Source organism: Sparus aurata, chromosome 17 (genome assembly GCF_900880675.1).
Source record: "Sparus aurata chromosome 17, fSpaAur1.1, whole genome shotgun sequence".
Lineage (NCBI taxonomy): Eukaryota > Metazoa > Chordata > Actinopteri > Spariformes > Sparidae > Sparus > Sparus aurata.
In genome coordinates, this window is record NC_044203.1 from 9,720,204 (window position 1) to 9,746,925 (window position 26,722).

A 26,722-nucleotide genomic window follows, 5' to 3' on the forward strand; every position below is an offset into this window, starting at 1 on the left:
AGCAATTTCAGCAAAAAAAACGCATCCGAGCATTCTCCGCAGAAGTCATTACGAACAACTGCCGTCAACAGAATGAGCGGAGCGCAGACGACTGCAGGAACAATCAAGAGCAGAGAAACGTACTCAGGATGGCTCGTGCTGCAAAAGAAAGAGAACTGCATGGTAGGCACATCTAAAATGCGTTTCCTCGCCCCTCACTGACTAGCAACAAAATCCTACTCTCCAGTGCATTATTTACAGTCCATTCATGCTGGACTGAGCAGAGAGGCTCAGCAGTTAACGCTGAAACCATGTGGGTGACCTGCAGAGCAGCTTAGTGATCCTACGTGCACACTCTGGGGCACAGGCCTTTAATTTGACGTATGTGTCCCATATATCCACAGGAGTGAAACTGGAAAATGTGGTCGCCAAACAGTTATCATCGTTTGAGCAGCTTTATCCCCACTAATACCCGTCCATCAACAAAGTGGACGTTGGCGGTTAAGAGGTCGCTGTGTATCTTTTTTTAGCCCCTAATGAGGTTGCTGTGTATTTTTAGCCCCTAATGGCTCAGAAACAGATAGGTGCTGTAGGACACTGGGGATAATGGGCCTGAGATTTGTTATGCGGCTTTGTGAGACCAGGGTTTATTGTTGTTACAGTAAAAAAATGTAAGTCTTTTGGTATTATGTTGGATACTTTAATTCCGTCGTCAGCCGAGGTCCGAACCCGAAGCAGCCACATCACGCGGGCTTTGTCAGCAGGTGAAATCGCCGCCGTTGTCATGGAACTTTTTCCATCATTCAGGATATTCTGTTGGACTTCTGGCCGAATGTTTGCTTGAACAAGTTAAAAAGGAAAATCTCATTTGCTCTCTTGCCAATAATCAATAAGACTGATCTAGCTCCAACGTCCGAAAAACTAAATACAAAAGCTGCTGCCAACAGCTGGCAAACTTGGCATATTAACTGCAAACACTACATTTTTGCACAAATTGAACAAACAAGATGCATCGTGTAAATTAGTGAGCTTTACACCATGTCTGCACAAGAGGTGTAGCATGAGCAGCGTATAACAGAGAAGCTTCGGTGCTCCATCTGTCCGGCGCAGGATTAATCCATGCACTGCAGTGACTTGTTGTTCAACTGGATTTTGGTGTCGCTATGAGACGATACACAGTCTCTTTAGTTACAAGTGTAAAAAACAGAAGAAAATAGACTGGAAGCATTAAAATAAGCTTTAGCTTGCAGTTGCTCTGCCAGTGTAGACAGCTGGATTGATTAAAAAAAGAATCACATCTGATGTGGGACTGTAAATTGTGGCAGAAACGCCCACTGTGTAGACACGCTGGTAGAGGTTCAGGTCTGCTGTTGACTCCGTTTCCACTGACTATGCAAAGCTAAAATGACTTGTTCAGAGACAGCTGTACCCACAAATAATTGGTGCTGGCCTCATCAACTGAGACATTTCCTGGTCAAGACTGTGGGATGTGGTCGAAAGTTTAAGAACGAGCAATTAACTTGCGCAGAAGTGTCAAATTCAGGTGCACTGAAAGTATGTCTGAGACACAAACACACAATTCTTGTGAGAAAATGACAAAAAAAAAATCAATGTAAGTACATCATCTAATTCAGCATGACGGACTGGTCTCAAAACACAACTGTAGAGGTGAAGGCCTTCATGACACATGTTTATGACTCAACACAATTTTTTTTAATCTTAAGAGCCTCAAAGTAGTGGTTATTCTACAGGCGTTTCTGTTATTTTGTCCACCTGCTGCAGGATTTGCGTTTCGGGTTGGGATTAGAGCGAGGATTAGGTTTATTTAGGAGTACGGGTCAAGTAAAGTATGTAGTGGTAAAGGTCGGGGTCACTGGTTATGGATTATGTCATCAGTGGGAGATTCTCATCGGAACAAAAGCCTTAGCATGTTTACAAATTACAACAAAGTGTGTTTGTGTGTGTGTCTGTACGCACAACAGCTCCCGTCTGGATTACTAGCTACACTCTGAGAGCCTATTGCACTGCAACAGTCATCGGAAGGCATGGTGACACGCGGCTGAATCAAACAGTGAGTCCTCTCCTTCCGTGGCCCGCTGGTCGTAGCAGTGATGTGTTGACGTTGCGGGCCGCAGCCACAGCACACCACAACTTCTGCTCCCCCGTCACCCTCCGACACAAAAAACACACAGAGAGCCTGTGGCCTGTCTTTGCTTCGTCCTTGTCGTGTCGACTCTCCCTCCCTTCCCTCCTTCCTCCCCGCCCCACGCCGAGCGAGCGCCAGTCGGCCCCAGCTGGGTTTTTAGACACGGGGAGTCGGGATGGAGCGGCAACTTCCCTCCATCCTCTCGCTTTCTCTCTCTCTCACTCTCTCTCGCTGTCTCTCCGTCTCCCCCAGAGCGTCTTCTGCACCACTGCTCTGCCACCATTAATTCATCAGTGCAAATCTCCTGCAAACTTCCTAAACAAACAAGTGCGCTGACTTCTGCTCCTCAGCACACACATACACGCAGGTCACCCAAGTTTAGACCTCCTCAGAAGCAACACACTTACAAACATACACACACACACGCACGCTCTCGGAGTCCCCGTCACACACGCCGAACGATGCCGTATTGATATCTGCTCGATGATCCAGATAGAAGCGGACAGACACTGCCTCCCCGTGTGTTTGACCTAATAGCTGCTGACATAAATACGCGTTTTCTAATTCAGTGCCCTCCGAAAATGGCAGTGCAGATGTGAACCTGTTTAGCGGCAAGTTGCTAATGAGTTTATCCACTCCGCGATTCACATCTGCTTTGTTTACCTCACTCGGCGGAGAAGGCCCTGCGGGACGGTGCACGCCAATGCTATCAGCTCCGTCTAAAGGAAGCGGGTAAACAAGTGTTGTGCTCCTGTGTACTATGGTAATTTACAGTAGCAGATAACAATTTTGGAAGCTCCCACTGTTTGCTTTGCATATTAAAAAAAAAAAAAACAACAGAATACAAATTCAGAGTGAGAAACAACAATTCTCCAACTCTTAGCTCTGGAAAAAGGAAAGGCCGACATAATGAAACAACGTCGAGTTTTAAAACTACAAGACAATACCGGTGCGTTCCTTGACCTTCCACAGCTGCTGATTAATCTCCAGCATAATTAAGCGGATCAACTTATGTATTATATAATGTATTACTACACTTAAAATGGAGGGCAGCCGACATCGGATTTTTGAGGCTGATAAAAAAAAATGAAATTGACAATACATCATCTGACTTTTACAATTCTGAGGGCATTAACATGACTGCGCAGTGTTGTTGAGGATGCCATAAATCTAATTACCGAAGAGTTCCAAATAAGATCTGTTCTGATGCTGTTCCTAAATTATCTCAAACATATTTGGCATTTCTGTACTGCAATTTCTTGTTATGCGCCAACATACTGTATATATACACACACACACCTACGAAAAGCTCATCTTTTCTGATAAGATTTTCAAATTCACATATGTTTTATCACTGAAAGAAGGAAAGAACAAGAGGTCTTTTTAGAACTATCAGAAATGCTCCTGTAGTCTCCAACACGCCGAGCAGATGGGCCAGTTTACGTGCTGCTAACTTTAGCTTACAAGCTAAGGGGAGATGGCACTTTACAGCAGTGATGCGGTTGAACAAGGACTAAACTGTTGGCTTCTGAAGTGACTAGCTTCAGTGGGTGTAGGACTACAGGAAAATGTCATGTCACGATTAACCTGGCCCAAATAATAAAGCGATTCACAATAAAATGGCACGAAAACATTGGTATGGAATCACTTCACCTCACATTGAGTTGATAATCAAATATTTTCATTGCATTATAGAGAGGACAGCAATTATTCTTAAGTGAGAATCTTAAATAAAGGTAGTCGTAAATTATAAGGTTCTTCTGCATCAATAAACACGTGGGGGGCACCTCATCTCCCTGCCCTTCTTTAGTTAGGAGTCTATAATAATTTCACACATCCATTCAAACTTTAATTTAGGTCGGGGATGCAATGGGAAAGCCGAGCCTTTACTCAAGTTGACAGGTTTAACATTTTTGGAATGACTTGAGAGATGCGGCTCTTCTTGCGGCAATCACCAATAAATCAGAAAATAGACATATCACTGCACATTATCAAGCTAAATAGCTTCTTCAAGCTCACTCATATGAGAAAAACAAGTGTTTTTTATCGCAATGTGCAATAAAACCTTTATCCTCCCATCCAAAGTTCTAACCGCTCCATGCAAATAAGCTAAGTGCAATCGTTACATTGGCGACATGTAAACAACTTTTTTGCCAAGGCAGATTATAAAACAAATGCATATTCTCGATATTTGCGAAGGCGGGAGGTGCGATCATGAAAAATTCAAATAAATCGTACACACACTATGAGCTTAGTTGGACTTGTGTGGGCGCCACTGTCCATACATGCAAGGCACGCTCCCAAGTGAAGGGGATGTTATTCATAAAGTTTAACATTTACTGCCTAAACTAAATGTTCTTAGCTTACATAACCTTAACAGCTGGATATCTGTCAGAGTTTAATGTCTTTAGACACGTCTAAAGAGCTGACTGCACACAGAAATGCTGCATATTGTTGCTCACGGGTTGAATGTTAATCACAACCGACAGAGAACAATGCAGCTGCCACATGCATGACTTTCAAGGTGTGACCCCCTCGCACACACACACACACACACACACTCTCACACACACGCACACACACACTCGCGGTCAATGACGTGTGCCTGGTAATGTGTGACTCGGTTCTCATTAATTCCTGTCTGATAATGAACAAACAGAACACATAAACGCTTCCTGCAATGCATAACTCAGCATTTTGAACACCCTAAATGGTCAGTAAAACATGGGTAAACGAAAACGTGTGCACGTGTCCCTGTCCGCAAACGCTGCACTGTATTCCTCACATGACACATGTGGCCCGACTAAAACCCCCCAGCAGCATCTCCCACCCTCTCAGATCAATCGCTGTCCTCATTCGGAACAGATGGTGCGGTTCGGTCAAATGGTCGAGAGACGAGGACGCAAAGTGAGGAGCGGGAACTGTGTGTGTGAGTGTGTGTGTGAGCACAGACGCATATGCTATGTTAAAGGACACGTTTATCTGACCAGATTTACTGTGGTGATCCCAGGCACCGTTGAGTATTTATGATCCCTGCGGACTTTACGCATGCTGCCGTTGACATGCAGCGACGCGCATCATCAAGGACACTAAAGTGATCGCCATCCAGCCTCTGGCAAATATTATTAAGCCACAGGAGTGGTACATGTCGGTAAGTCCAGTGCTTGTAGATTCCTCTCACAAGGCCACATGTTCACCCTGCAGTTGGAAAGTGTCCTGAATCCTGATGTTTTTTCCCTTTCATGTGGAACAGATTCAATTCGACTTTCATATGTACGACATGCATCCTCAATCTTAAAGTTAATCCGATACATGTATGACCTGTGGCCATACGAGTGAAGTCTGAACGGAGAGATTATGTGGCTTTCACGCCGCTCTTCATGTGAATGTGGGAGATCTCTGGGTCTATCTCACCAGAAAATATGGAGGATATCTACTCAGGCAGCGAGCGCAGGGACGGAAAGAGTGCAATTTTTTTTTACTTAGCATTAGCAGACGACTGTATAATTTGAGGAGACACACAGCCGCGTGCCCTCTTCCTCTCCCTTCCTCCAACAACTTTCATCAGGCAGTCTATCTGGGCCACCAGCTTCCTGCCCACACTACAGCGTCAAATCCACTCTTTTCTAATCAAAGTGGATTAAAGGTACAGTGGTGGAGATTAGAAACATGTCCTGGAGCGCTCATTTCACCGACTCTGCCAAGGTGCGGACATAGACCTACGTAATACGCAACCAGGGCACCGGATCCTTGCCAAATCATTAAGACGCAGATCCAATAAGGTGGCAATAATGAGTATCGATAAAGATTTCACCCAAGGGAAGGTGGGGATTTACAGATAAGTTATCTGGGAACTTGGGGTGTGGTTTCCCAGCAGGTGTATTTCAAAGTTGTGGTGGTAAAGGGGTTCGTATACTTCATACAAACTAGGTCATAAAATGTCTTCAATCACATCTCGATGCAAAAGTGTTCAAATTTGACTTTTTGGGATTTTTCTAATCTGTAGCATTTTTTTCTCATGTTTATAAATGCTTTAAAAACTTGAATACACACCTTACCTACAGTAAAGACCACATTTTTGTTATTCACGGCATCCGGCCAGTTACAGCACAGTTCAACAGACCTGCAGGTTAATTAGGCCACGCTGAACACCTACATGAATCTCATTGTGACACCTTGTGTTTTGATTCTTTTGTTCATCACCTGTGATCAGATTTCCCCACAGGCAGAGACATTAAAGGTGTCATAGTTCCATTAAAAACTCCTCGCAGTGACAGTGCTGTCAGCTGAAGTTTAGATCACACTGATAGCCATGGAGGGGGCTGTCGTTTAGTTAACTTTGCCAGCATTCAGTTCTATAGCAGAGAGCTTGGACGCAGGGGACAAAAATGAGTTATGATATATTGCTTGCATTAGGTTATGTTCACATATATATTGTGTTATTATCCTGTATTACAGCATGATATATTACATTACAAACTTGCCCTGTATTACATTATCATACCTCACATTATCTCTTCAGACTATATTAGGTTATAATATACTGCATTTCTTGTTATAATAGCTCATATTACATTATACTGTGTTATCTTATCTCAAATTATCTAATTACATTATATAAGGTTAAATTATATGACACTGTACTATGTCAATATATCTCATATCATGTTGCATACTATTACTACTTATTTAACTCATTTATCTATTTTTTTGTTCCTTCAATTTTACTTTCCTCCTCCTTCTCTTATTTATACTTTATTTACTTACTTATTCTTACTGTATCATCTATCTATACCTACATATGTTTATAATACCATACTATCTTCCTCTCAGCCACTTGCACGCCCATGTTGCACTGGCATCAGTGTCTGTCACATCCGTATGTCCATCATTGTTTTGTAGTCAAGTAACCTGAGACAAGAACCAGACAGTAAAAGTTTCAGCTGTTATCCTCTGATGCAGTCAGCAAAAGAAGGTGAAATGATTTACATAAAAAATAATTATATTCACCTCGGGGGACTTGTTGACTGATGACTCAAATTATTAATGATTACGGGCCAGACCTCACTCGCATAAAAGAAAAGTGACTATAATAAAACAACAAAACATATGTAGATACATACTGTAATAACGACTTCTCTGCTTACCTGGCGATAGGCCGGAGAGAGAAGTCATACCTCTGCTTACCTGGCCTATCGCTGCAGAGAGAGGATAGGATTGCTGAATTTTGGTTTGTGTAGGACAGTTGCTTAAGTGATCAGATGCAGCCAAAACCCTTGACTGTGCGATCAAGGAGAGCTTCATGGCAAATTGTGCAAGTCATCAAAACAAACAAACAAAAAAACCTAAAACCCCCAAAAAACAACACATTTGCCATTTTACTTTTCTTTTAAAAAAGCTCTTCTGATCTCACCAAAGGTCTGAGCTTGTGGAACACAGATGTGCTGTTGTTTTGCATGGCGCTTGTTTTTAAATCTCAAAGTCACGTTATTTCTGGGAGAATATTCTGACCTCTGGTATATATAAATAAAACATGCATGCAAGTCTGCAACTAATAATTCGTTAGTTGATTAGTTGTTTTGTCCATGAAATGGACAGTTTTTTTTTCTCAAAGTGAAGGAGATGTCCTCAAATGTCCCATTTTGTCCACAACCCGAAAATATAGTGAAGAAACCAGAAAACATTCATAATTGAGAAGCAAGATTCAGAGAGTTTAGATTTTTTTCTTGATGCTCATGCCAATGATCACTGTAGCTCTCTCCGCCTCGAATACACGGCTCACTCGGTTTTCTTTAAGCGTTAGATCAGATACCTTCCTCACAATACCTGTGTAAACATTAATGAGCGTACATGAAAGCTACTGGTAGAAAGGACGGACAGCAAAACAATGCTTTTTAAACAATTGCCTGTTTCCAAAATTGTATAACCACTACGGTCTTGAAAAAGGTCTTTACTATAACAGTCCATTACCGTTTTCAGTTGCTGGCAAGGCCACTGTGAAGTTTTCCCATTATTTAGCCAGACGGATGGCTGATTTTGTGTCATCATACAATGGCAGGGAGATCTTGCAAATTAATGGTGTGTGTGTGTGTGTGCGAAATGCTGGTGTGTAAAGTGACGCTCAGCTCGCTCCACTTCAGAAGGCCTGTCATTGCAGCCTAATGACGACTGTACCATCTGGTGTCAAAAACCAGACGGGGATTTTTAAGTGGCCTATTAAGCTGTACAGCCACCGCTGAAAAATTACCTGTTCCTTGATCAATGCCTTCCAACCCATCGCTGACAAACCAATTGTTTCCTCTACAATCCAACTAAGCCTTTTAAATCTCTCCATTTCTGCTCTCCTGGGGGGGGAAATGTCAGTGTTGTCGACTATGTCTTTTCATTTACGAATGCGAACCTTTTTTTCCTCTCCAATCCCCAAACAGAATCGACTGAAAGTGGTTCCCAAACCTCTATCAGAAAGGGTTTGGAGCCTCGTTTGAAGACAGAAATTCCTTTGGAAAATCAAGTATTCTCCATAGCACTTAAGGAATTTGCTGTTCAAAGCTCAAGCAGTGGGAGAAGCTCTTGCTAGGAAAAAGCCCTGCCATTAGTTCTCCTTTGATTTACTTGCTAAAAAGCCCCGATACAACAAATAGGCCTCTCCACAGTTTACCTTCAACAGTGGTCTCCATTTGCACAGCAGAATTTGTGATTATGTTGTAGCTTTCACTCATTATGCTTGCACTTCCTTCAAAACAAACCTCAATTTAAAAATAAAGCTACTTTTTAGAGACCATTAGGAAAAGAAATTGCTTTTTGGGTAAAGAGCAGAATCCGCTGAAAATAGTAGGTACATACCCTGCAGGCTTCAGAAGGGGTTCCATTGACTCTTGTGCAGCGGAGATAATGGAATCGATCCCTCAAACTGCTTAACTTAAGCGTAGGAAAAGGCTTGTCATGTGACCTTGTCCTCATTAGGCGAGTGGGGCACTGTGCTAATTTATTTACCCAATATAACCCAGACAAGCAGGAACGCACAGACAGGACGGGGGAGGGGAAGGGGGAGGAGAGGCAGGGCTTGAGCTGGCCAAGCCGATTTCAGCCTGTTACTGATGCCTGAGCCAAGACCTGAGGGGTGGGAGGAGGAGGGGGAGGAGGAGGAGTGTGTGTGTGTGTGTGTATGCGGGGAGGTACAGTAGACGGGATGACAGAGGAAAAGATTGAGATGGACAGGGCAGAGAGGAAAAGGATGGGGGAGCTGTCAAAGCGGGCAAAACAGAGACAAGCAGGCTCGGTAAGGCAGAAGCAGGAAATAAAAGAGGAGGGAAAAGTTCCAGGCTGGATGGGGATGGGATGGGGATGCGTTATGTGCCATGTTTGGCCTGGTCCTCCCTGTGTATCCCGGGTGGCAGGGCTCCAAGGCCGCGTCACTTGGGTCTGTTCCAGGTGGTAAAAGCATAAGGGCTCCTGGTGGCAGAGATGTGCCACACTCAGCCATCTGGTGATGAGTCACTCCAGTCTCTGCTCTTGTTTGCTCTGAGTGGGCATGAGATTGCAGGCCATCAGAGAGAATGTGTGTGTGTGTGTGTGTGTGTGTGTGTTCCTTCAATGCATTAGCACCCCATTTATTGTGATGGCAACTCAGCGGAGACGTAATCAGTGAAAGCTGAAAGTATATCTGGATTCCATCTGCGGTATGGTGATGAGAGAGGCCTTGACAACTCATTTCATTAAGAAAGGTTGTGACTCTCTAAAAGTCCTGTGTAGGAAACAGCAACGGGGGCGTATTACCAGAAGGTATCCCTAGTGGAGCGTTACCTATACGCCGTTCAAGCATTAGGAACAGAGGGAGGAGATGCTAACTAAGACAGTAACTCAGTGAAAACGATTAGGCCGGGAGAGAAAGACAAAAATGAGCAAACCACAAACAGCATTCTGGAAAGCGACGTGGCTTCAGATTGCATCCACGTGACGGAAATGAAAATGCAAAAAGTATGGGAGCCTGGCTGTAGGCCATGCGCACAGTAATCTCCCCAGTATTGTGCACGCCTGATGGCAGCATGCACGCTGCCTCCCAGATAGACGCAGCCAACGAACAGGCCTGTTCCTGTGTGACAGCTCCCCTCCTCCGGGCCAGCGCTGACCCAAATCTATGTTTTCTTTCTCCTCAGCTTTACCCACAATTTCACAAACGCGGCTGGGACAGCAGGCACTCCACTCCCTCAGATCCCGGTGCCACTGCTCATACAATTACCACGCTGGGCACGCTGGTTCAGCAGCCATACTTCTACTGCCCTCTACCCTCCAACATGTAGCCCTGCTTCACTGTACACATCATTACAGCACATACAGTGATTTATAAAAACAGAAGCAGGATTTGTCTTTAGAAGGTTTATTTCACTTTTCACTTTTTTTTTTTTTTTTACTTGACTCAACACATTTTATTGGTTTTGCATCCTTCACTAAACATTTTCACTCTCAGTTCCCACTGAACACACATATTTCAAGTTACAAATATGTACTAAAATGTAAGTATTAAAATCGTCTTTTCTCACATATGTACAAGGATTCCAGTTTTAATAGAAATTCATTTGTTTGAAGAAGTTTGAAATCTGATCTCAGAAGACAATAGGAGTATTTCACTTTCTTCCACTGAGAAAATACAACTTAAAAAAGGAGTCAACCACAAACAATTACATTTTTCACACTCTATCTCGCATAACATCTGAAGAAAAAAAACAAAACAGATCTTTTGCAATATTCTCTTCAGCTCAGCCCCTCAGCCTGTGTCTTTCTATCTTCCTTTTGATGGAAATCAAGGGTAAAAATTAGCGAGCCATTGAATCCGGCAGGGGGAAACTGTGCATTTCTATTGCGTTTCGATACAAACAAACCGGGGCCTATCTCACAGCAGACATTCTGACTTTTCACAGCAGGAGAAGGCACAGGCGTTACTAATAACATTAATGCTGCCTTAGTTGTCCTTCAGCAAGCCAGCATGCGCATTACAAGGACCCCCGAAAGTGAGGAAGCTAAATGGAATTCTGCCATCATTACTTTTGTTATTTACTTTACCTTGCCTGGCCATGTAAAAGACGACACACCCCTCTCAGGCCTTGTGCGGTGCGTTCTCGGCAGATAAAAGGAGACATTAACCCACCTTCATGTTCCCCTGGTGAGGTTTGACAATAGGAACCAATACTTATTCTACCACTGCACTATTACTGTTATTATATTAATGTAACCTGACTGGTGATTCTAAATCACTGCTCCTATTGTGACAGTATGGGTGCTGAATGGAGGCTGGCCTTGAGCGTGCTTGTCCCATTACATTACAACTGTGAGGAGAGGCAACACACGCAACATGTTCTCGTGCAGGGATTCAAAACCCGACGCTTTGGAAAAAAAACAAACCAAGGCTTCGACGTGCGGTTCACCACACAGTGAAGTGCTGTCCTGTCCTGAAACAGCAGCAATAAAAAGCTCCGGAGTTAACATTTCCGTTAGCTCCACTTCCATCGATCATTGTCATGGAAACTCAATAGCACCTCTGGCAAGACAGAGAAAGAGAGTTGCTGGCTGAGGACTCACACGGTGAATCATTACTGGACTGATATCTTTCACATTTAGCAAATTAAGAAATGCGTCTCTGTGTCGTTCTAATCTCGCAGACCTGTGGCCGACGTCTGCCAACTTGCAGCACGGCAAAATATGATTTCGCATTAGGCCTACTGCCAAGCTGCTGAGTCCACAGTATGTGTTAAAGGAATAAATAGCCGGACAGTTTGGGAGATATGCTAATTCTTTAAAGCGGCTACGAGGAACTTTCGTTTCGTGTCGATTCCGGGAGCTCCTGTGGACAAAAGCTGCATTAGCACCACCGCCTGCTGCTGTAAAGGTCTTCATCTGGCTACGCATTTGTTTTGAAAGCCAGTGAAAGTAAAACGCAACACATCTTTAATACTGTTTTTCTTTTGAACGGCTGTTTGCGGGACGCATGGCAGTGAGGTAATGTACCCATTTGTTGCCGTGTGAGGTCATAAACGGTGATATGACGATGGTGAAACGAAGTAAACTTTGTTTCAGTAACGCGGGCGCACACCTCCCTTAAATTAAGTCTTACTGATAACACATTACAGATTTGGGTGCTAAAGCTGAAGTTGTCAACATTCCGTCTTCAAGTTTTGTCTTCATAAAAAGACACAAGTCAAAATTATTTAATTCAAGCAATATTACTAAAATCAAACTTAAATGTTCTTTTTAATCACATATGTCTGGCTCCATATCTCTCCTAAATGCCAGTATCAGCTCCAATACTGACTTTTTTTCTGTCCTCTCGGAGGTTGTGTAGTTCCGGAACAGTCTGGCAGCAGACTGCTAGCGTTAGCTCCCTAGCTGCTGGTTTTACAGGAAACACAACTATACTGCAGCACTCCAAATACTTTTTTTTTTTTTTTTGTACTTCATGGCAACTTGAAGGGTCAAGATCCTGTAAAGTCAGAATTACAACTTCATTGGTTATTAGTGGACATGTGGTCACAGACATTGCTTTCACTCCTTTTTCCAAATGAGATAATTTTAATAAAGCTATCGTTTCTGCTGTGCCTACCTTGCATTAAATCTGAATTTATTGGTGCCAACATGTTACTCTAGTAATACTGTGATATACCAATATCACTTATCATATTTATAGAGCAAACAGAGTTGTTTAAGGTCAGTCCGTGAAGTTATGGATGGTGAAGGCACACTTTCTTACAAATCAACTGTGCTGTCTCTATGCTGGCTGTCAGTAGCCTGGTAAGAGAGTCATATGGCTCAGCAGTTTTTATGGCTGACTAAACCACAAGGCTCTCCGTCACTGTGAAGCCCTGCCGGAGAGCCGCAGAGAGCAGAATGAAGAGGTTAGGACTATACCAGGACTCCATCTTCATGAGGAACGCCTCTCTCGCCCTGAAATATACTTGGGTAATGAAACTCTGCCTGGCCCATCCGTATCCTGGCTCGATTTGAGTTGGGCACTGCATAATGATGTCTCTGAGCAGAGGGTGAAAAATGGCTGAGTACTGTAATGCCTTCCTGACGGACAAGCGCTGCAGAATGCTGATCTGCCTGCCTGGATGGAAGTTAACTTATTGGGGTGATTAGTAGAAAAGAAACTCAGGAGTCCAGGAGAAAAAAAAACAGACAATATTTGAACAGATCCGCTGTTTTGAGACAATGGAAATCAATTTACCTTCGTCAAATATTAGTTTGCCTGAGTCCAAGTATGACGAAACTGTTTGTAACTGGTCAGTGGTGGATGATGAATAAAACACCACCAGGAGGGCAGCGGGTTTTCTGTTTGGACCGAGGAATAAATACCAAAACAAAGGCTCCCCTTTTGTTTCTACATTTGATACTATACTATACATCCATTTTCCATACAACCTGTGGCAGGCTGCAGGCTGTTAGAGCCTCTCCCGGCACATGTCAGACGAGTTCTCTACGTTATAAACGATCAAAAAGTGATGCAGTCATTTTGTCCTCGGGGGAACAGATGGTTGCGCGGTGCCTCGCTTGTTCTTTAGGTACTCTGCAACGCTTTGCGCCGTGTTTGAGAGACATAATTTTGTTGCAGAGTTGTGAAAGAGACACCATATGTCACAGTATATATATATAGAATAATGGATATAATGGTTGATATACTGAATCAGCACACTGCAGAGCATCTGTCCACCACAGAGGAGCAGTGTGGAGATTTGATCTACACTAGAAAGCTGACTATAGTTTTTTTTCTAAGGCTGTGTTACTGAACTTTATTTCATGTCACGAGTCCATTATTAGACAGAGTTTATAATGAAGCGTGAGAGCGACCATGCTGACTATATTCATTTGGCTGGATCTATGGCAAACACTCTGCAGTTATTGTCCAAGAACGACGGCCATATGGAGTAAACAGAAAAGACATGCATTCAGGATGATAACATACAGTACAGGGAATTATTCACTGTCATGTTCATCATTCTCTCGATCTTCCTGTATTAACGGGGCCCGTTGGCTAACAAAATCACAAGCTAGCTGTTCTCAAATTTTAGCTCACCCCGGAAAAAGAAAAGCAGTCTTCTTCATTGTGCTGCATCAGTGACATACATCTATTCTCCTTTATATCGGGACTCACGCAATGCTGTCTTTTGTCTTTTAAAACATTTTAGAAAGACAAAACAAACGTATCTAAAAACATGCATGGTGCACTCAAGACTAGGTTGACCATTTACAGCACATACAAATTATTTAGCTTCTTAAAAAGACAGGCTCCCCTTATCATGATTTCTACACATTTCAGTTTCTTCTATTTATTTGGTTTGCATTTTATTTCAAATTTTGTACATATTTCACTTAAAATAGTAACTTAACACACCCTGCAAATACAGTTTTTGCTGACCTCCAGTGGTTTGAAGGGGCACTATGTAGTTTTGGAGATGAAAAAATAAATTCAGAATTTTAATATTTACAACATTACTGAGTGAATACAAATTAGGAAATATTTATCTTTTTCATAACTGAATAAACAAGATATTTTCAGAGGAAACAGTTACAATTGCTTGTTAATGTGTGTTACAGAAAGAGATCTTGCTGTATTTTCTTCAATGTTTGGGGAGCCTCTGGAATGGAAACAGAAACCACCTCTAAATAAATGACAGCTAGTCCAACATGACGTCCCCATCTTAACTGAAGTTATATAATTCTATAATTTTTTTGGTAATGTTTCTCTCTTTATGTCACTTTAACTGCATTCCTCATAAATCATGTGCGTTGGTTCCGGTAATATCTCGTTCAATCTGATGTTTTCGTCACTGGTTGTCATGTGTCTCGTTTGTTATTGGATTAAAAAAAAAAAATAACATGGGCAACATTCGTTAAGAGAACATCCAGAGCAAACATTAAAACAAATCCTCTGTTGGCAAATAGAAACGCAAAGGGCTTTATCTCCACTTTGCCCTGTGATGTATTGAATCAAGCCTGCGACAAGGGAGCAGTGGAGAGCGGGCTTTTAATCAGAACGGCAGGAGGGGTGAGCTCGGGGGAAAGACGGGGCGTTACATAAATAGTTTTATGTTGCATCAAAATTCATTATCAGAGTAGACACTAATCTTGTCAGATTTATATTTAGAAAGGGCTTACATCACGATGGTAAACCAGGTTACTACTTTGCAGCGCGCAAGTACAAAAGCAATTGTTTGTGAAAGCATCAACAGCTTAAAAGTCAACATTTACAAGTGGAACGTTTGTAATCTTCTTACTGGCCTCTATTGGCGACAAGAGGTCAGTGCAACAACATGAACAGGTGCTTCATAGCTTACAGCCGCCTGAAAGTTAGTGATCTGCCCCTTTAACCTCCTCCAAACCTGTCCCAGCTGAGTTAGCTGTGGGCAGTCACGTACGCCGCTTGCTTCTTCAGCAAGTCCTTACATATGAATGGTGTGGCGGCGGATGCATTCATCCAAACACACTGAGAGACGACACCTTTCAACCAAGGGCCATAAAAGAGACACACACACACACACACACACACAGAACTAATGATGCAAAGTCCTCATGCGCAGCAGCTGTTTGACAGCTTCGAATGAAGATGCTCAGTGACAACGCCGCTCCGCAGATCATAAAGAACACACATTGGAGACAATGCCGCGTGTGTCACTGGGTTAACCAGGGCAAAACTGAATTGTTTTGACATTTAGAGCAGACAGCCGATAGCACGCAGACACAAAGATCTCAGGGGTGAAGAATCTAGTCCTTCTAGCGGCCATCTTCCTCATTTTTTGGAGCGAAACCCGTTTTTGGGTGCTTTTATGCGCTCTCTCTCACACAAAACACACATTGTGCGTGGATTCCCTCTCACTCACACCTCTGAGCAGAGCTGATTCCCCAGTTCCTGCACATGTACACACACGTACACATACACACGCACACACACACCACTGCGGGTGACTACTCACAGGTACACCAAGAGATGAATCTTCATTAGCGGCAGAAATCACTGAATAATTTATAGCTAATCAATTTGAGACACAAACACAGGCACACGCATTCGCAGCGTTTCCTGCTGAGCTTCAGAGCCTCGATACAGTTTCACCGGACTACTCGCTTTAAAGACCGGCCGAAGCGCTCAACTCGTCGAGGAATGATCTAAATGTATTCAGTTCTTAGAAGTTGGTCAGGAAACAGACGAGCTTGTAGAGTCCTGTTACATCATTTTCCAACATCCGCCACGCAGGAACGGCTTCAACTGCGCCGTGTGTGATTATTCAACAGTCAAATGTATGTTACTTAAGTATGAATCATCAAACATCAACTAGAGGCAGAGTTCAACGGTATAAGTACCGACGCCATGGGGTGAAAACAGAGAGCTCAAATGCCTTGCATACTGTGAGAGGCAGTTTGCTGGTATGGCTCCAACTGTGTCCTTCACCCATCTGATTCTGATGATTCTGACATAAACGCTTCAGACGTTCACCCCGAGCGCGGCGGCACATCTCTCCTCTATCACTTAACCGGATTGCTGATTTAATTCATTTCAACAAAATTCCGGACCGGGTTTAAGCAGGTTGCACTGCGTCCGACTAGCAAGGAAGTCTGCAAGCAAATATATTCTACCCCTGCGCTCGTGCTCCTGAATTATGCATGCAACGGAGTGGATGCGTCGTATTCTACTACACTAAATGACCTTTCGCGATAATTGTGGCCATGTGTCCTTGGGCCTTCAGCCTCGGAGTGAATATTATGCAACCGGGATGACTACACTGGACTATATGTTGGTTTCAAATGTCAAACGAGTCAAGGGTAACAAGGCCAGATGAAGACCGTCCCTTTTGTTGCATCTTTTATGGGAGCAGGCACAGTATGTTGGGATACCTCTGGCCTGCTAAATGAATTTCCAACATGACTCAGCCCCAGAGAAGACAGCCTGGGATTCTGCTGCCGCCTAATGAAAAGCTGTTGATTGGAATTATACACAAGGCTCTGGCGGTAATCACAGTGTGCACGCATATGTGGCTGCTTTTCTTAGCAGGCTTTTAAATTCGTCTCTTCCGTTTCACTTTTTAGATCTCATTGCTGTTGCCTTCATCAACCTACCCCTCTGTATACCCTCCATCTATATACCCATGATACCATCTGCCTTTATATACATTTGTCAGAAGGCTACTCAGACCAGTACTCCATGACACTGACATAGTACACAGCATCAATCGCTTTATACTAGAAGCATTTGTGCTCAGGGGGTAGAGCGGGTCGTCTAGTGATTGGAAGGTCGCTGGTTCGCATCCCGGCTAACCCAGGCTGAGCTGAGATGCATGTCGAAGTGTCCTTGAGCAAGATACTGAACCCCAAATTGCTCCTGATGAGCAGTTGGCACCGTGCATGGCAGCCTCCGCCATCAGTGTAGGAATGTGTGTGTGAATGGGGGAATGTGGCATGTATTGTAAAGTGGTCAGTAGACTGGAAAAGCCCTATAGAAATGCACATCCATTTGCCATTTCACTAATGGGACTTTGTGTGAAGGAAGTACTGTAAAGCTCTTTGGGTGGTCAATAGACTGGAAAAGCGCTATATAAATGCAAGTCCATTTACCATTTGTGCTTGGAAATTAACCTAAAAGCACAATACAACCAGTTCTCAAGAAGGGCACACTTTTAGCAGTGACTAATGAAAGTCAAAAAGCCATGCAGGTTTCTCCTTCTGTAACCTAAAAGCAACCCTTCGGAGAATACACTCCAAAAGGTATTTAAATTTCCCATCAGCAGAACTTCTGATGTCATCCATCCTTTGATAAAGCGCTGACGCAAGCTAAATACCACCGAGTGTTGGCTTTGATAGCATCTCCTCTCGACAGGCTGACAGGTATGGGTCATGACTCCTTCGAGGTCTTGAGCGGTACCACTAACTCTGTGTCACGTTGAACTCAAGACGATCCTGAGGAGGATGGCGAGGAGGATGCTTCTTTCGTTCAGCACATGCCCTCTGCGAGGACGAGGCTACACCATCAGCTGGAACTTCCCATGGTTCTACCTGCCGACACGTCAATTTTGCATCGCGAACCTCGCTAACTGTGGTTGATACTTACCAGAGTGGTTTGTAAATTCAAATGTATCTGATTTTAAAATCATTTAACATGAAGCAGCAGCAGAATGTTGAGCCGAGTGTTTGCTGCAGCAGCAAAGCATTGTCCTTGTCATGCGCTAAAAATACAAGTTCAGTCAGGCAGAAGAGTTATCTCTCATTAACTCTCCTCTGAGATAATTGGAAACAAATATAGTACACATGTCACCTTGTTGTTAAGAGCAATTGTCAAAACCACTTCCTTTTCACCTGAACGTTTTTTAATCACCTTCAAAACTGTGTTAAATAAATAAGCTTAGACCACAAATCCAGACAGGTTCTGGACAGGGCCAGGTTGGTACTGTACGAACACATTAAGTGGAAGGAGGCGATGTGGAGAGCAAGTTTTCTAAAGCAACTTATTTCCCGCTGTGCCCGCAGCAGACACATGTCACCTCCCATACAGCCATATGGCAACACAGGACCGCCTCTGGATGGGCGGGCGTCATGCCGGGAGCAGAATCAAGAAGTAATCGTCAACATCATGCTTTTAGACAGTAATGCTCCTCAGAACATCTATGACTGCGATGAATTTTGACTTTGTGACATGTCCAACAAAAAAAACTAAATTCTCGTTTCCATTTTGAGAATAATTTTGAAACTGTATCGCTGAACTCACAAAAGCACAAGCAGGGCTCTGTGCTGGATGAACTGCATCAGTGTGAGGACAACCGTCAAGGTCAACTTTAAAGTAAAATGGTCCTTTAACAGGAGCAGCCTTAAAAGCCTTGTTGGTTTTACTGCGCCGCCTTTCGTGTCCGCCTCCTGCACCCCTCCTTAGGGTCACAGAACAGATCATTAATCAGGCCTCGTAAGAGCCACCGTTTTCGACGCACTGACTGTGTGTGGGATGATTATGAGGCGGCCATGAATCTGCTTTGGTCAGATCTGTGAAGACGACATGGAACTAGTGTAAATGTAGGTACATTTGTCCATAGTTTTTTTTTCTGAGGCCTTCTTTTAGGGAGCACCCTTTGGTTCCTATGGAGATCTAAATGTTACAGCACACGGCGGTATTTCATACAACGTTGAGGCGACATTCTGTGAAAGGCTCTGTATTCCTGTTTTCAGTGTGGCTAAGTCACTGTGCACAAATCCAGGTCCATAAAGACAGGACATTGCCAGTTTGATGTTGAGGAAATTGACTGCCTGCTAATCAAACTAAACAACCAGTTTATTTCTTTAATTCACATTAGCCAATTACTTGATGGGAGAGGGCTTTCTGTTTGGCCCCAACCAACTGGTGGCAAGTGTCATGACAAGAGATAACGTGCAGTAGTTCACAGTGACCAAAGTAATATGCTGCTACTTGTGCAGCTGCATTAGCTTCATCCAATCTAATCACATGCAGGTGTCCACATGCTTCTGGCCATAAAGTCTCGTCCTATTACTGGAGTCACAATCTTATTTCATTTTTCTCATTACGGTACATAGAAAAACAACAGGACTGATGCTGTGAACAACGATGGATAAATGGTCCAACGGAGGGCGAGTATTGAAAACAAAATGACGAGAGGAGACTGACTACTATGAGTCATTCTCTGTTCCTTTCCTGTTTTGGGCGGCTGATTAGTGAGATGAGCAGACAGTCTGGTCTGACCTCGCCGTATCCCCTGCATCATTAAAGTTCGGGCCGGCTTTTTACTCTGGATGGATACGATCTGTTAGTGTAGATCAACTCCTTAACCGAGAAGAACAAAGCTCATTACAGCTGAGGGTCTGTTGGTATTCAAAAAGGAAAATGTAGCTGCATCACGGTCCCCATCATCGGACATTCACGCTCACACAGCCTTGAACCTCATCGCTGTTAACCTGTCAGATGTCAGCATTAGCAAGTGACGCTCCATTGATACAGACATTAACTGCATGTGCATCTGCAGGCCCATCATGCTGACAGATTTTTAAAGCTACTCTGCCACACGGACGGTTTAATTCTTGAGTTAACTGCCGCTGGCCACCCATTCACTGCTTTACATGGTCTTTAAATGGGATTCATGCATTTCTCAGCATGCCACAGTGAGAACGGATGTCAAGGCCCACATGGAAAACGTATCAGAAACAAATGATTTGTATGGCGGGGCAGCGGGGATGAGTCTGCGGGGGAGAGGAGGTTCTCAGGAAAACACGAGCAGGACATCAAATATGGATGTCTCAATTTCACAAGCCAAGTAGAGTGAAAATGAATATATGATTCTGGAATGCGCGTGTCTCCAAGATAACTCCCTCCATCAGCAGGCCAGAGTTCCCTCGAAGGCTCGCAGGTTCTGTTATGTAAGAGTATTCAAAAAAGGACGACTTCAAAATGTTTGCTAGTCATACTCTTGTAAATCATTATGTTGTAAATGAACTATTTCTACAATCGACTGCTGAGCCCACCCCTCTTAGTTTCGTTGCCATAACCTGCGACTCCAACAATGAATTTAGCTAACAAAGTGGTCCTTAGTTGGCCTAAGAAGCAATTCAGATGAAAGTTACTACGATATATAAGCTATATTATCGTTAGCCATGCTAACTCTTGCAGCCTATGTGAGAGCACACCAGCACATAGTTTAATCCATTCTTTACACTTCTGCTCTTGAGTTATTGATTTTGGAAATGCAAAAAAAAAAACCTTTAGATGTCAAGTATCTCTCTCTCTTACTACAGCTCCATTTCCTCCGCCTCTACATGTGGAGAAACCTCGACAGAAGCTTGACAGGCCCGCCATGCCCGGTTACAGTTTAAGTGGCTTTAACGAACAGTCAATTGTAAACTACGACTGTCTAAGATCATTAGTCAGAATTTTGACAGGTAATGGGGAAACCCCGTATTTCTTTGATGTCAGCTATATCAAAACAGTGGTGCTAATTTACCGAAATCAAAACAGGTGAGCAAGCAGTTCACTGCGGATTCTGTGACACGTCTCCTCACGTGTGTGAGGTGCTAAAGCCGGTGATGACAGGTCCCATCACACCTCCTCATTTTACTTTAGCCGTGGCTGGTGGAGAACAACCTTCCCAGCACTTCATCAACACCGTAAGACTGTAAACACATCACAAGCTGCAATCAGGACCGCAGAGCTCATAGCTCACAGGTCTGGAGAGTGAATTGCATTTGATTAGAATTAGATTTAAGAGTTGGCGGTTGCTGGGATGTGGAGCAGATACACATGGGCCACCATACAATATACATGACTGTACTACCCAGATATAGACAGAGCAGCAGAGCGATGTCAAAAGAACGCGTGGAATAAGAGGGAAAAGCTATGGGCCTCGACTGAGCAGAGTCATTTTTAAGTTTTGAGAAGAACGCACGAGAGAACAATGTGCAATTCACAAAGCACACACACGGCAGGGCTGGGAATTCCTTTATAACCAGCTCATGTTTGATGAAAGTCAAATGTGCTTCGCTCTGATACTCTTCTGCCAGATATAGAGCTGTTAAATAGCTTCTATATTTTACAGTCATACAGCTCAACGATTTGCAGATTTGCTTTGACAACTGGGAAATACAGGGGCACCTCTTCTGTGACATGATTTATTAAACGGTATTTCAGGCCTATTTACAGTGCACTACACTACAGTTTGCACCATGCACTGCATGGCATCAAATGAAGTGTGTATATTATATGCTGATTGCTGAAAATTACCTAAATCGTGTCAGTCAAACTAATGGTGCATTTTGAGTTGATGTAAGTGAGACAGGGTAGCATTACTGATGGAGACAAAAATCTGTTTCTTTAAATTCATCATATCTTGTATTAAATATGTAAAGGCAGAACATTATTTCCTTCATACAGTGTTCACAAACCAGGTAAAGATGTTATACTGTATGCTTTCCTCTAATATGCAAGTAGCTGTTTTTATTGGACTTTATTTTGTTGAACACTGGACATGCATCATTTATGACATTATTGATAAGTTATAGTTGAAATGTATTAACTTGACACACAGGTTATAAGTCTTTATATTATATGAACAGGAAATAAAATAATGAATAATTCACAATTAATGACTTTGGACCCATTTTGGACGATAACTTGTAGGGAAAGATATCATGGAATTCTGTACACCAGCTATGGAAACCTGCCCTGAGCTGCAGCTGTCTTAATGTTTCAGTTCTTTAGGTTCCCTATACCATCCTCTCCATCATTTGTTCCCATTCCACCTATGCACAACAGCTCATTAGTATGATCCCGCTGTACAGGCTCGCCTCATGTGCATTCACCTAATGTCCACACAGCACTATCGAACCTGACCATATTTCTTTGCTCTAATACGGTATTTCTTTCTATTCTCTGTGCGTGTTGCGTTACATTATCTAACTCTCTCTTTTCTTTTATGATGAGTCACAGGCTCAACCTTAGGCAACGGCGCTCAGGAAAGGGGGGGAGAGATGTGATTTGAATTCAGCAGCAGTCAGGAGGAGATGGAGGGAAAAGGGCAGTTTATTTTAAGATGCCTCTGTACCACCGGGTAGGTTTGTCAGAAATCATTTAGAGATGCTCCAGTGGAACTTTAAAAAAAAAAAGAAAAAAAAAAGAGATGAATAAATATGTATGCGTTTGTGTGTATGAAAAATAATAATTGTACACAGGTTTTGAGGGGCAAAAAGGCAAAGGAAATGTCAACATAAAACAAGTGTCCATTTTCACAATATAGACCAACTTTCCTGTCAGTAGGTGGAGGGGATGGTGACGGCATCAAATTTGGGCGAGGCGGCTGCAAAGCGAGTGTTTCGACATTTGTAAGCGTGAAAGCACTGGATACTTTTAAGGTGACATTTTACAGCCACACTTTGGAAAACAAAGCTGGACATTTTTGATGAGATGTCAGGACAATTTCCAGCTGTGTTCGTAGCGACATAAGAGGATGTTTCCATTACCAGCCGTGTTGGTGGCGAAAGAACCAGGACATCAAAAACATGTCTTTTCTGGACCCTAACCAAGTGGACCTAACTTTTCATACAGAAATGCAAAGTGTGAGCATATTCAACGTTTGCAGCAATGGTTTTATTAAGAAAAAAAAAATGTTTATGCTTGACTGATGACTTGATTGTCCCTCTGCTTGTTGTTTTGGATGCCATTTCACTGATTATGTAACACGAGATATGTCTGATCATTCACATTTTGTGTTTCACAGAGAAAGATGAAAAGACAAATAAGACGATGATAGCTATAGGGTGAATATGAAGTGACCACAGAATCTCTATTACCTGGATAACAGGACCAAATTTTGCCAAACGAGAGCACATGGTCCATTTTCTCCAGCCTGCGAGGCCACTTTAGCTGCACTTCTTCAGGCCTGAAGGAGGGAAAGAAAAAAAGCCAGCTACACAGTGGAGTAAGTGGAGCGAAGAGCCAGCTCCGTGGAGGAGGCTGATGAGCACTGGCGTGTCGTTGTCGGCTACCTTGGCCTTCTTGTGAACCCTGTGTAAAATGAGTAGAACTGGCACCTTCTTCCCTCTGTTGTAATACCCACGCTTCCCATGAAAATGTCTCGACGCTCCGATTTCTCTACGACTCTCCCACTGCGTGTCAAACTTGACTTTTTTAACTTGCTTTCGGTTGAGAGGGTGTTGGGTGTAGGCGGCTGAAGGGCCTTTATGTCAAAAGGACCAAACCTGTAGAGCTCTTTGGCATATTCGCAACAGCTTTTTATTTGATTCCCTGACAAATGCGCTCAGCTAAGCGAGCCTCGTGGGGCTGCGACGACCGCGATGTGTCACCGACAGGATGAGTTTACACAATTTTCATCTTATCTACGCTCGTGTTGTTCATGTGTGGGATCAACAATCGTGCTCACAACAACGGTTCCTCCATAAGAAGGCACTGCAGTGGTTTTCGCGTTAGTGATATCAGCTTGAGTAATGACATTGAAGATTTACTATGCCATCTGTTGTAAAGTCATAAATCACAGTCAATGTCACATCGGTTTACGTTCTTAATGAAGAAAAGCTTGTGGCTTTTAGTTTTTAACAGCGCTCTGAGACCACTATATCTCCTCCTCATCCATTACTGAGACCTCTCGAGTCAAGCCCGTACAAAGGTCCGCTAGAAAGCACCACAGGCTGTACGTCCGGTCTGATCGAAGGGGTTGAACCTACAAACCAAGTGTCTGATCACGTGACCAGCAACAGTGATATTTTGGCTGATGAATCAATGTTAAGACACCGTTTTATCCACATGAGAAATGAAAAACATTCCACCACGACACTCACCATCATGTTTGTATCCTAAACTACTACTTAAAACAATACATAGTGCTGTTTTCCTGCTGCCTGTTTGAGACTGCACTGGAAAATATAAGCCTCTGTAAATCATTTGTACGGTTTGCCAGGTAAAGATATCATGTGTAACATTTCTGTATGAAAATCTATACAAACAATTTGATCCGTGTTATATATTTTTTTTGTGTACCTGCGGTTGTGTGCTTCAATGATCTGAAATGTTTCCAGCTGTGTTCAAACCCAAAGAAGTCCATAAACGCGAGGTGCATTTCATTCGGTCGCCTGTCGCTATAACATCTGGGAGAGGGTGTGGCGGGAAGTCTGCGAACATCACTCAACACAACGTGTAGAAAACTTTAAAACATTCCCTCGGTCGTGAACACATCTGCCTGTGTCACGCAGATAGATTTTCATTTGCAATCGTGATTATTTGACGAAGAGGACAAAAACTCCCATGATCCCACACTACTTACATCTTTTGATTGAGAGACCCCTCATGGCAGAAATGACACGCTGTGTGTTAAAAGTGACATCAATTTCAATTAATTGACGAATGAAAAACAAAGGTTGGGGAATTAAGTTGGACGATACATAAGCTACAGATAGAGTTGAAATAATCTGATGTGGCACTTATGGGTCTGTAATCCAAATGTATCCAGTGTGTTTAATCATTTAATGGCATCTTTGCTGAGATTCACCAGATGACCCAAAAAAAGTAATATGGCCAATGTTAGAGCCGTCTTATCAACTACAGATTGTAAAGCATTTCTGAGTGCACACATCCACAGAAACAAAAGTATAGTCAGACTGAGATAGGGAGCTCCTTCTCTCTCGAATCCAATCGATTGAGGCGTGTCTCTCGAAACTGATTCAAATGTCTAAACTACGCAGTGCTGATAAACTACCGTAGAAACCAATATTATGTTACTCATCGCTCGTTTTTGTCCTCAAATGTTTTCACAATCATACACTTTAGTGTACTGTTCAGCCGTAATACGATATTGTTTGTTTCCAGCCGGCCGCCATACAGTTTCCTGTTTCCAAACAGGTGATGAGCAAAAACCAAGAACCACCCACCATCAGCTATCACCTGTCATGTACGTCACCTATCAGCGGGAGTGTTCTCTGGCCCAGCGTGACACGGTGCATTCTGGCTGTTGTTGTGGAAAACGTCATACACTAATCACACCGCTAAAACCCTGTTGGAAGCTGGTGTTTTGGAGGGAGGTCAATTGTTACCATAGAACAGCACGTTGCGCGTTTTTGAAAATAATCTAATTTTGTGACATAATCCATTCTCGGTGATATGTAGATATTATCTTCATCAATTGCATGTGACAATACGCATGAATATATGCATACCTCACCCACAGATGTAAACCTACATACAGTATGACAGGCACTAAAAAGATGATTCCTACATGTGTTTAACATCCTGCTCTATTCTAATATAACGTCTTCCCCCCCCCCCATGTCTTTTGGTTTTAGTCATCATAACTCATATTGCCGTCCCAAGATTCCACCGTCAGTCAGCTACTTCGGAAATGCAGAAAAACAAATGGTATGATTCATATTTTAAATGCTTCCTGCCAGATAAGGATGAGCTCAGAGCGCATTCATCAAAAAGCAGAGGCCCTGCAACAATAAATTCAGCCACTGCACTTTTTCCCCGATCACAAAAATGTCACAGCAGTCAGCAAATTGAGTTAGATGCAATGGCAGAGGGAGATAGCAGTACATGCCGCATATCTGACTCCTAATTGTGGGCTGTTTGAAGCCGTTTTGTCTGGACTCGCTGTGTTTTGGTTTTTTTTGAGAGGGGGGGCATATATTTATTTATTTTTTTCTTAATCTGGCTTTATATAAGATATGGAATAATTTGAGCCACCAGGATGAAAGCCCTGACTAGAGAAAGGCTGCACAGTAACAGAGGCAGACTATCTTTGAAATGGTGGCAGTTGTTTTTTTTTCCGTCTGGCTCTCTCCCAACAGTGAATTATCATGCTTAACAAACACATCCAACCACCCGGAGGTGCTCTCTCTGCTGCTCTCTGGCTACTGCCGGCCCAATCGGTTTGCATGACATAATACTGCACCCTCAGAGATAAAGAAAGGATGAGACAACAGGAAGACAGAGATGCTGCTGGCGTTACAAATAACTGTTATAGTCTAAGATACCTAGAAAAATTAAAATAAAACACCCCGCTTTGCTTCCGGTGGTGGAGATGTAAATGTGAAAAAGTGTTTGTTCTTCCTGTGATGTGATGG

At 43.1% G+C, this 26,722-nt stretch overlaps 1 protein-coding gene across 6 annotated transcripts in view; it reads right to left on the reverse strand.

The window, feature by feature from the left end:
* Positions 1 to 26,722, reverse strand: part of oxr1a (oxidation resistance 1a) — a 169,462-nt gene that overhangs the window by 112,534 nt on the left and 30,206 nt on the right. For 5 of the 6 annotated variants that reach the window (XM_030394582.1, XM_030394577.1, XM_030394580.1 and 2 more), the window contains exon 1: positions 8,969 to 9,009. The exons of the other annotated variant lie outside the window; for it this stretch is intronic. In XM_030394582.1, the coding sequence (XP_030250442.1) occupies positions 8,969 to 8,994 (26 nt within the window). In that variant the 5' untranslated portion in view covers positions 8,995 to 9,009. Of the gene's footprint in view, positions 1 to 8,968; positions 9,010 to 26,722 lie in introns of those variants that run through there. 6 annotated transcript variants of the gene reach the window in all.